Raw genomic sequence first — 11,015 nt, forward strand, 5'->3', positions numbered from 1 at the left:
TCGTTCTAGAGCAGGGGTAGTCAAACTGCAGCCCTCCAGATGTCCATGGACTACAATTCCCAGAATTCTTTTGGGAATTGTAGTCCATGGACATCTGGAGGGCCGCAGTTTGACTACCCGTTCTAGAGTTTCGGCATTCACTCTGCAACGAAACTCCAGTTCTGTTTGCATCATGAAGGGAAGGCAAACGGGGCTGGTTTTCTATTTGAACTGTGGCTGTGCAGTCTTACCCAGACTTATCAGTATTTACTTATCCATACCTGTATGCATACATTTTTGGGTGGGGAAGGATAACCTCCATTGCCCCTGCCTTTGCTCCCTGCGAGGAGGCAAAAAAATTCATTAAAAAAAAAACAATTCTGATATCTCTGCCTTGCATTGCTAGATTTCTAGCTGCAGGGATTTGTAACCACCAAGCTCTAACTACGACACTGCGCTGCTTCTCTCCGATCAATGGTAAAATAAACACTGGCCACAAATGGTAACCACCGTCTCATTCAATTCCACATTAAGCACCAAATAAGTCTTCACTCTGCCTGCCAGGAAAGTATAATGCTGTCAGTGTTTGCCACAGATTCGAATCAAGGGCGTCGCCTTGGACTCCCGTCTCCAGTTCTTGGCCCGAAATAAAGTTCAAGGGGAAAATTTCCACTGCCTGTAGACGTTTTCCTTGTTTTCTTTCAAAACATTCCCAATTCCCCGCGGACAAATTTTCTTGTTTGTTGTCCTGAACGCGTACAAGATTTTTCTTTCCCCCTCACCCTGTCTCCAAATTGTGATTCACACATTCCCAAGGTTCTTTTTTTTGGCAGCAAAGAGTGCCTTTTGGGTGTGCAGCCATGCACCCCGGGTGAACTGCCTGGAACGGGAGCGGCATGAGACTGATCTTCTGCAATTTGACATTCAGGCATCGAATTTTACGACTGGAAACACCTCCTTAAGCACTTAAGTCCCGCAAGAGCTTTAAGGGGAGTCGCGCTTTTGATCTGGGTCCCCGTCTGTTTTTTAATCCCTCATCTGCTCGACCCTGCTTGCGTTTTACGCTCGCAACAGGCGTGCGCATTTGGTTTAAGCGAACCTTGAAAAAATACCGACTAACACCCTTACCTGTATTTTTCCATATAATGTTTCTACTTCAGAGATTCTGTGGGGTTTGGCAGTGCCACTGGCTCAGCTGGACGGGGTTTACTGGTCCTTCCCTGGGACGGCCTTGCAAAAATTCCCTCCCCTCTCGCGTTCAGAGCAAAGATTCTCTGGGATTTTCTGCCAAGCTTGTACTGCTACCAAGCTATTTCCCCCCCTTGGAAACACCGCCGGACGGGGGTACCTACTTCGGCCAGCTCTGCCTCCTGTGGCCCCCATTTTGTGGCCGCGCAGGCTCTGAAAGGGGGCCCCTGAGTGTCCCCAGTAAACTAACTTTATAAGATGTTCAGTCTGCTGCATTCATAACATTCCATACGCAGACTGAAAAGGTCACCGCGGAGCTGGAAAACACACAGAAGAGAGCAAACGAGACGGTTAAGGGGCCGGAGCAAACATTTTTTACTTGTGAAAACGCACGTAAACACATGGCAGATGTTCTCCGAACGAAAGCGGCACGAACCGCGTCCTAGGCTGCCGTGCAAGACTCAAGCAGGGCTGAGGCCGTTCGGCAATATTTAGCAATCACGACGCCATCCCATTTCCTGAAACAGCTAAAGCCACCTCAAGCTGACAGCTACAGCTTGATTTATTCGCTTGATGCCTCCCACACTGCCCTCCCCAAACGAGACCCAAGGTGGCTTATAATATTGCTCTTTTCTCCGCTGTTATATCCTCGCAACCCTGCGAGGTAGATGAGGCCGAGGGGCGTGTGGCTGACCCACCAAACTTCCATAGCAGAGTGGGGATTCGAACTGGGGACTCCCCGTTCCGACTCGGACACGTTAACCGCTGCACCCCCATGCCACGATTGACAGCTCCCTTCCTCTGTGCAAGCCAAGGGGGTGTTTATTCCACTGATCCAGTGTGAAGAACTGCAACACATTTGCAATCGGAAGAACTGTCGTGCAGCACACCACCACACCCACAACCCCCCTGTGTGATCCGTGATCACCGCTAGTGGCCCATTGGTAAGCAACTCATCTTTCCCCTTTGCATCATTACCACTCATTTCCCAAAACCCTACCAGTGGGTCGCCGTATTGGTCTGAAGTAGCAGAACAACTGGGAGGGCGCCTCGAAGACCAATGAGGTTTTATTCAGGGCGCGCAAACCCAAAGAGGTGGTAACTTTGCCAACTAAGGTTGTTATCCCTGGCTGTTGTGGATTTTCCCGGCCGTGTGGCTGTGGTTGGGGAGTTTTGATCCCAGAGCCCAGAAAACCCACAACAACCACCGTTGATTCGGGCTGGGAAAGTCTTCGACGATTCCTGTTCGATTCCGACATCTGTTAAACATTTTCATTATGCTGTGTGTTAATTTACTGCTTACGCTTTACCTATATGGACTGGAAACAGACATTAAGCTTCAAAACCCCAAACGGTCTAGTGTGACGTGCTAGTCTTTTCCACTGTGCCCCCTCCCCAAAGATTACCTGGCCAAAACTTACTGAGGATTGTTGGCCCTAAGGAGATGAAATTGGCCTCACCAGGGCATTTCTGGCCTTAGCCCCCAGCTTGGCGGAACAGTCTGCCTAGAGAGTGTTCCGCAGGGCCTTCAAGATATTGTTCCGCCAGGCCTGTGGTCATGGACCAGAAAAACTGGCAGGAAATGCTGCCATAAATGACTTAGTCTAAAGACTGGAATCAACACCCACAATCGAAACCTGAATGAGTTGGGGGCTACAGGAGCAGAATGGCTTTACTGTATTTATAATTGATCTTGTATTGTTCTACGTTCTTTGTAAACCGCCCTGAGCCTCAGGGGAGGGTGGTAGATAAATATAAATGAATAAATAAATTTTAGAATCGTACTGATTGTTTTACTGGCAGCATAAGAAGGGCATGTTATAAACATAGATTATTATTACCATGATTTCATTGCACCTGATACCTTGAATAAAACTTGGTTGGTCTTAAAGGTGCACCAGACTCAAACTATGCTCTTTTCCAAAATTATGGCATCTACAGTATTCCCCACATAGAGACGACAAACAACGGTGCTGGAAAAAAAAAAGGTGCATCTTTTTACTCGCCCCTTTATACAACCGACTTCATATTAAATATTTTTAATATATTAATTCTTTCTTTAAAAAAAAAAAAGTATTGATTAAAAGGCATTCAAAAAAGAAAACGGGACAGGATGGAGAAAGTTGTATCCTGATGGCAGGACAAAAAGATACACTGAAGAAAAGTAACGGATGATGGAAAAGGGGAAACATTCGTCCAGTAGGGGATTCCGAGGATCTTGCAACCAGATAGCGGTGCATAGGACAGGAAAAATACACTTCAGGGTGTTAACAAAGGCAGAAAGGGGTTCGTATTTTGCAACATGGAGTGTTTTGGTATTCTGAATGCTCTCTTTCCGCCGGCTCTGTCTAGTTCAGTTTTTAAGCAAGTGCTCCGGTTTGGGATAGCCGAAAAGGACAAAATCCGCTTCGTAAAGCTTGTACAGCTGCTGCCTCCACGCTACAGGGATTTTGGCAAACCAGTCTTCCTCCCAGCTACTGGCTGTCCTGTTCCGGTAGCTGGGTGGGAAGCGGAGGAGGTGGTCCACCTTGAGAAGCTGCAGCAAGTGAGCCGCATCTTCATCCAAGGTCTCCAGCTTGCCGACAAAGTCATATTCTATTTGGCACGGATGGCAGAGGCGGTACACCTGTCTCCAGTGTTCGTTGAAAGGGGCGAGCTTTTCCGTCCGAGGATCCAGCAAGTACTGGATGAAATCCGAAAAGGAAACTCTGAGGCCCGCTTCGAAGGCCTCGCTGACCGAGGTAGGGATACTGGTGTGGTTGGAGTAGAGCTTCAGCATCGGGACAGCGAACCGGCGGTAGAACTCCTCGTTCTCCAACTCGAACTTGCTCCGGAAGGCCGAGATGAGTCGAACAAAGGGGTCGCGGACAAAGAGGAACTTGGTGTATTTTTTCAACTTGATCTTCATGAGGTGGCGGGAGAACTTGCCGTAGCGGCGCCAGAATTTGTTGAAGGTGAAATGAGTGCTGCTGTTGTGGACGTGCTCACGGGGGATGTCTAAGGGGTCAACGTAGGGGACGCCTTGGTCCATCAAGCTCTCGCTCAGCACAATCATCACCCGCTTCCAGTTGGTGCACGCCACTTTGGGGACGTAGCAATAAATGACGCCGTGGCGGTCGTCGACGATCAGGTGGTTCAGCTCGTAGTTGGGGATATCCTCGAAGGAGCGGTCCCTGGTTGGGAAGGCGAAGCTGGAATTGGCACATAATTCCCTCAGAGTCTTCCGTCGCTCGGCCTGTGTCTTCTCTTGGTCCAGCATTGTCCTGGCGTCATGGGTGGACCAGTCGTAACCCCTCACATTCTCCTCCAAGTTCCCGACGACGGGCCTGCTGGACGCCGGCAAAGGCGGTTGCTCCGTTTTCCGATCGGCATGGTACCTCAGTTCAGAAGTCAGGAGTTTCTCCAAGAAATCGTCCACGTCCGACACAGAACTTTGGCCATCACCCTTAGCGACAGTAGGAAGCACTCCATGAGGCCTGGAGAAGGAGGTGTGCAGGTAGAAGTGAGCTGTCCCCACGTTATCCCAATAGACGATAATCAGCAGGATCATGAAGACGGAGCCCACGACCACGGAAAGACGGAAGAGCCGCGCTTTGGTCATCCTGGCAAGCGGTTTCACAGGTTACCTCCTGCTCGGTTTACCTTCAGCTCAAGGGGAAACATCTGAACCTGGGCATGGTGCTTTGCGGGCGGTCAGGATCCTGCAAAGATATTCAGAACAAAATTAGACTCCTTTCCCCCCACACACAAAAATATTCAGAAGACAGTTTCATACTGAACTTCCTGTAGGAATCTATGAATCCACCTCATACCAAATCCCTGACCTGGGTAGCCCAGGTTAGCCCAATCTCAGCATGACGTGAAAGCTAAACAGGCTGGCTCGTATTTGGATGGGAGGCCAGCAAGGAACTATGATGCAGAGGCAGGTTGGTCATTTACTGTTTTTCCAATGTGGAGAAAGAGACCAGGGCCCATTCCGCACATGTTGGATAATGCACTTTCAATGCACTTTAAAAGCATATTATCCTGTTCTGCGCTGGAAGGTGATTGTTGGTGGTTCTCTCAGAGCACTGTAAAAAGTTCTCTCATGCCAAGCAGATGCACTCCCATTGAGCCACAACCCCTCCCCCCGGCTTTCCGGGGTCTCTGGTTGGTTTTTCCCATCAGCTACTGCCTGGTCTCAGAGCTCTCCCAGCCTCACCTACCTCACAGGATTTCTGTTGTGGAGAGAAGAAGGGAAAACATTTGTAAGCCGCTTTGCATAGTGAAAAGCGGGGTATAAAACCAACTCCTCTTTTTCTTCTGAAATTCCTTGTGGTGTGCAGGCAACTGCTTCCAAAGCAATGTTTTTTTTTTAAAAATCAAATCTCCAGTGGCCAATCATGCAGGGCAAAAAGCACCAACCCATTCTCCGAAAAAGCTTGATGGACACCACATCGGAGACAATACCTTCAAAACTCTCAAGGGTCCTCAGGGGGCACTGTCAAGACTATGCCACGAACCCTTTCCGTTAGAGAAACCTAGAACAACTCTGTGTTCTCTTATGGCTGTTTTTTTTTTATTTTTATTTTTTGAGAAAGCTTCTTCAAAATATTTCACTGCCGTATTTTTAGCACCACAGCAGCCTCAGGGACAGGGTAGAACAATTTTAAAGCCCTTTTCAGTGGGGCAACGGGGAAGTGTGAGGGAGCCCAATGCAAGATCTGGAGGTGTTGCTTTTTGCTTTTCTTTCGACACCCTAACTGTCAACAGCCGCTCACTGCTTTCTCTCCCAGCCAAAAACCACAGATCCGCAGACTCACCAGAAAGGCACACGCACTATGCACAGAAATGAGCACTTGGTCCTAAATCCATAATTCCAGTCTTAAAAAAAAAAAACAGAATTGGAACTAACCACCTAGTTTTTAAAGGTAGTGGCGTCAGGATCGTGTGTGGTCAAGACCCAATAGAAATCTCATGAGGCTAGGGGGTCCCCAGGCCTTTTGAGCCCACGAGCAGCTCTGGAATTGGGACACCGCCACAAAATGGCCGCCTCGGAAGGTGGAGCCAGTAACAAAATGGCTGCCTGTGCAGCTCGCCTTCAATCGCACAGCAAAGATTCTTTGTGCTGGGATGGCAGCTGTGCAGGCAATCGAATTTCCAATGGCCAATCAGACGGCTGGGCCAAATCCACACTGTTCCGCACACTTTCTGAAAACACTTGATACACGCCAGTTTTTGGGTTAGGCGAAATCCGCAAATCTATGCCGGCGTACACAGGATTTGCTGCAGAATCTAACTTTCCAGCCCACGGAATCTGAGGTTGCTTGCTGGGGGGAAACGGTTTGGAAGAGGTTCGCAAAGTGCGGGGAGTCTTTGGAGGGACTGAAAGAGGCGGCTTTTTACACAACACAATAAAAACAAAAAACACATGCCCTTGCTCATTTCACACCAAACTCCGGGTTGTTTTTTTTTTCTCAAAACAGGGTGTGACGGTCAAAATTGGCCCATGGCGAGCGTGCGGGGAGAACACAGAGTTTGTAAACATGCTTGCCGTTTCCCACATTTGGCCTTTTGGGGTTTTGCGTTCAGGGCCGATTCAGAAGTTATAAAGACACATCGCAGAGTTCTAGAGCCCCTCCTCAGGTTGCCTGGGCTTAATTCAGATGGTGACCTTCTCTGGGATGCTTTTGGGAACCTCAAACAGCTACGAGGAGCCATGTTTTCCCTCCAGGGGAAACTTACACTGTGGGGAATGTATAGTTTCCCCAAGGGGGCTTCTTTGGGGCAGGAAAACGATGGCTGGGAAAGTCCGGATCCCTCCCCCCCCCCCCAGATCACAGACTGATTGATCCCTAGGAGGGTTTGAACTTCACAATGTCTTTACACAGGTAGAAACACCAAAATATTGGGCTGGAAGGGGTCCCCAAGGGCCATCTAGTCCTGCACAAAGCAGGAATATCACAGCTAACTTCCCCCAACTCATCCAGTGATCCCTGCTCTATGCTCACTGGAAAGCAAGAAATCTCCAAGATTGAGTTAGGGTCTGAGTTTGAATTCCGACTCTGCCATGGAAGCTGGCTGGGTAAACCCAGAGCCCCGGCTCTGGGGCTCAGTCTAAAATCTGGGTTTGAATCCCCCCACACTGGCTGGACCAGTCGTGCTCACTTAACCTGACCCACCTTGCAGGGATGCTGTGAAGAAGAGCTGTGCTCAGAATATAAGCAGGTCATGGCTCCCCATTCTTTTGGAGCAGCAGACAAGGTCCCGATGCAGCAGCAGAGACAGGGTTTATGCCTCAAGGTGCCCCCTCCTCTCCATGCCAGATAAACACAAGCAGGGTGTCCTTCTGGAGATGACACGGCCCTGCATCCAGGGCGTGCCCTCCACAACCTTCCTGAGCTTCCTCTTTTCGTTTCCTCCCAGCCGCCCGCCAGCACAATCTTTCGCAAGCCAAACCGATCTGCACTCGGAGCGCGATGCAATCCCGGAACACCCTTTCTCTGGCTTGGAGGGGAGACCGCCCCCTTCTCTGGAATGACCTCTGGTTGCCCACACCAGCCCAGCCTCTGCAGGTCTTGGAAGCCAGCAGGGTCAGGCCTGGTTAGGACTCGGAAGGGAAACCACCACTCCTGGCATGTTTCAGGGGCCAGGACAGGAACAGGGTGCATCCCGGTGCCTCAGGTTTTCCAAAGAATACCAGGAAACAGAATGAACCAGACCCAAAACTGGCTCCTTGCCAAACCTTCCCCGTCTGGTTTTTCGTTGGGGGCATCAGTAGCAACTGTAAATGTTTTCAGAATTTTAACTTGTGTGAGCTTTCATGGTTGTTACCCGCCCTGAGCGGTGCAGAAGGACGGGATATGAATAAAAAATGTATTATTGTAATTCACAGTTTCCCCTAGGAATGAAACTGTCATTTTAGCCGTGCAAGCATGTTATCTCTCCGAGGTATTTGTTCACCCCCCAGTAAAACACCCGCCTGGCCATTTCCCACCTGGGGCCTTCAGGAATGTGACTCAGATACAACACCGGCCTCAAGAAACACGATGGGGGAACAGCCAAATTAAAATGGGTTTCGGCCCCAGGAGAACCGGTTCTGAAAGTCCATTGCCAACAAAAGAACAACGACGGTCCCAAGTTCGATTCCTGCATCTCCAGTAAAAAGGATCAAGAAGTTGGTGATGGGAAAGATTCGTGCCTGAGACCCTGGAGAGCCATGGAAAGGGGATTTTGGTGGGAGAACCTCTGCTTGGCATGCAGAAGGTCCCAGGTTCAATCCCCGGCATTGCCAGTTAATAGGACCAGGCAGGAGGGGATGGGAAAGACCTCAGTGGCTCAGTGGAAGAGCCTCTGCTGGGCATGCAGAAGGTCCCAGGTTCAATCCCCAGCATCTCCAGTTAAGAGGACCAGGCAGGAGGGGATGGGAAAGACCTCAGTGGCTCAGTGGAAGAGCCTCTGCTGGGCATGCAGAAGGTCCCAGGTTCAATCCCCAGCATCTCCAGTTAAGAGGACCAGGCAGGAGGGGATGGGAACGACTTCAGTGGCTCAGTGGAAGAGCCTCTGCTGGGCATGCAGAAGGTCCCAGGTTCAATCCCCAACATCTCCAGTTAAGAGGACCAGACAGGAGGGGATGGGAAAGACCTCAGTGGCTCAGTGGAAGAGCCTCTGCTGGGCATGCAGAAGGTCCCAGGTTCAGTCCCCAGCATCTCCAGTTAAAGGGACAAGGCAGGAGGGGATGGGAAAGACCTCAGTGGCTCAGTGGAAGAGCCTCTGCTGGGCATGCAGAAGGTCCCTGGTTCAATCCCCAGCATCTCCAGTTAAAAGGATCAGGCAGGAGGGGACGGGAAAGATTTCTTAGAGAGCCACCATGTGTCTGAGTAAACAAGCTTCATTTGTTTGAAGCTTAAGATATAGACTCCTTGGAATTAAATACACATTACCAAGGCCCGGTACCAGCCTCAATGTTCATATTCCAAATATTTTTGGCGCTCTACTATGACACGCTTCTAAGTCACACGCATCGGGGGGAAAAAGAACACATTTTCGTACTTGCATGGTCACCTTTGTCGGCCCTTTGCCGCTCGTCATGGGCACAGGGTTCAAATTACATTCAGAAAGGTTCTGGCTGGAGAGCAGGGAAAACTTTTTACGCTAAGAGGAGTTCAGCGATTAAATGGGCTGTCTAGGGGGGTGGGGGTGGGAACGCTAATCAGAGACGCTTTTAGGCTGATCCTGCATTGAGCAGGGGGTTGGACTAGATGGCCTCTAGGGCCCCTTCCGACTTGATCGTGCCCCCATGGGATCGACCCTTTCCCCTCGCCTTATAGAAGCAAAGCGCTGCTTGAGCAGAATGGGAATTTCCTTTCCTCTCTCCAAAGCCACACTCAAAGTAGACCTAGCAGAGTAACCTAAAAACTCCCTCTGAGCAATTCACCAGGAAATTCCTCCTGCCCCCCACTTCCAGTTTTTTTAGCACCCCCTCGCAGGCAAAGGTTTTTCCGCTCATCGGTTTTAGAACGGGGGCCTTTCTCTGAGACTCGAGCCGTCCCGTCCACTACCGAATTGCAGACCTGCCCCCTTCCCCAAGTAAAAACAGAATTCTCCCACCCCGCCAGGCCGGAAAGCGGCCTCTGGCCGCAGAGCAACCTGTGATGCCATCGCCGTGGCAACAGCATCTCTCTCCTGCACCTCCACAAGCACTCACAGGATCACCAATAAGAACCGGGTTCTTCTGCAAACCAAATGGCTCTTCAGAGGCCTGGGGGAGGGTCACAGTGGGGTAGTCCACCTGTGGTCCTCCAGATGCCCATGGACTACAATTCCCATGAGCCCCTGCCAGCGAACGCTGGCAGGGGCTCATGGGAATTGTAGTCCATGGGCATCTGGAGGACCACAGGTGGACTACCCCTGCACTAGACGACCCCCGCCCCCTTTCATCTTGCAAGCTCGGGGGGCTGCAGGTCTGCCACCCCAGGTCCTCTCCATCAACGCGCCCCGGACCTTTCCCCGTCTCTGGGCGCGGTGGTCCTCAACCGGAGCGCAAGGCTGGGGAGGAAGGATGGAAGGATGCCCAAGCCTCCTCCTCCTCCTCCTCCTCCTCCCTCCGCCAGCCAGCATCCACGTGGGAAGCCGGATCAGCACCGCTGTCCCCGGCCAGCTTTACGCACCGTGCGCCCATGGAGAGGTGAGTGCCGTGCGCCCTCGGGGGGCTCTCCTTCCCCGGCCCGCCCGACGCAGACGCCCCTGCCCGGCTTCCCCCGCTTACCTCCAGCCAGGGGCTGCTCGGCCAGCCGCGGAGGCGCCTCCCTTCCCCCGCCAGCCCGGCACCAGCTCCTCCTCCGGCCGCTCCGGCGCCGCCCCGTCTCGCGAGAAGGCCGCCCTGCGGAGAAGGGTCGCGGCGGGCGCAGGCGCTTCAAGCCGGGAGGAAGGGGGGCGCCGGCGGAGGTCGGGCTCTCCCGTCCACGGCGCAAGGTAGGTTGGCGAGCCTCCAGGGGGAGGCGGGAGATCTCCCGGAATCACAGCAGGGCTCCAGGCGCCGCCTGGGGGGAATGGTCAGGATGCTAATTCCGGGGTGGGGAAGTTCTGGATGTTGGGGGGATGGAGGAAAGAGGGACCCAAGCAGGGTATCAATAGAGCCGCCGATCTTATATGGCAGCGAGATATTCCCCCGCGAGTTCAGGGGCTCCTGGAGAGGGTGGGGCTTATGAAATTATACTCCTCCCCCACAGGGCTGCATCCCCCCTGAAGTCTTCACCTATTTCCGAAGCCACGCCTGGCAACGCTAGTATAATGCCCCAAATAAATAAATAAATAATGTCCGCCCTCAACCATTTTCTCTGGGGGAACCGATCGCTGTAGCCTGAAGA

At 51.7% G+C, this 11,015-nt stretch overlaps 1 protein-coding gene across 3 annotated transcripts; it reads right to left on the minus strand.

Moving 5' to 3' along the window:
* Nucleotides 1–3,190: 3,190 nt before the first annotated feature.
* CHST12 (carbohydrate sulfotransferase 12) lies at nucleotides 3,191–10,503 on the minus strand. Of its 3 annotated transcripts, none has more exons than XM_077316041.1 (2): nucleotides 10,415–10,503; nucleotides 3,191–4,868 (listed from the first exon to the last, which is right to left on the minus strand). In XM_077316041.1, exon 2 carries the CDS (start codon nucleotides 4,766–4,768, stop codon nucleotides 3,521–3,523), a length of 1,248 nt encoding a protein of 415 aa, XP_077172156.1. In that variant the 5' UTR covers nucleotides 4,769–4,868; nucleotides 10,415–10,503; the 3' UTR covers nucleotides 3,191–3,520. The 3 variants fall into 3 exon arrangements, with proteins under 3 accessions (XP_077172156.1, XP_077172157.1, XP_077172158.1); XM_077316042.1 differs by having other exon boundaries at nucleotides 10,317–10,428; XM_077316043.1 differs by lacking the exon at nucleotides 10,415–10,503 and adding an exon at nucleotides 7,329–7,968.
* Between the last annotated feature and the right edge of the window lie 512 nt (nucleotides 10,504–11,015).

This window comes from Paroedura picta, chromosome 17, assembly GCF_049243985.1.
Source record: "Paroedura picta isolate Pp20150507F chromosome 17, Ppicta_v3.0, whole genome shotgun sequence".
Lineage (NCBI taxonomy): Eukaryota > Metazoa > Chordata > Lepidosauria > Squamata > Gekkonidae > Paroedura > Paroedura picta.

Coding starts and splice junctions, on each gene's coding strand:
- CHST12 (XM_077316041.1), bottom strand. CDS start 4,768: ATGACCAAAGCGCGGCTCTTCCGTCTTTCCGTGGTCGTGGGCTCCGTC.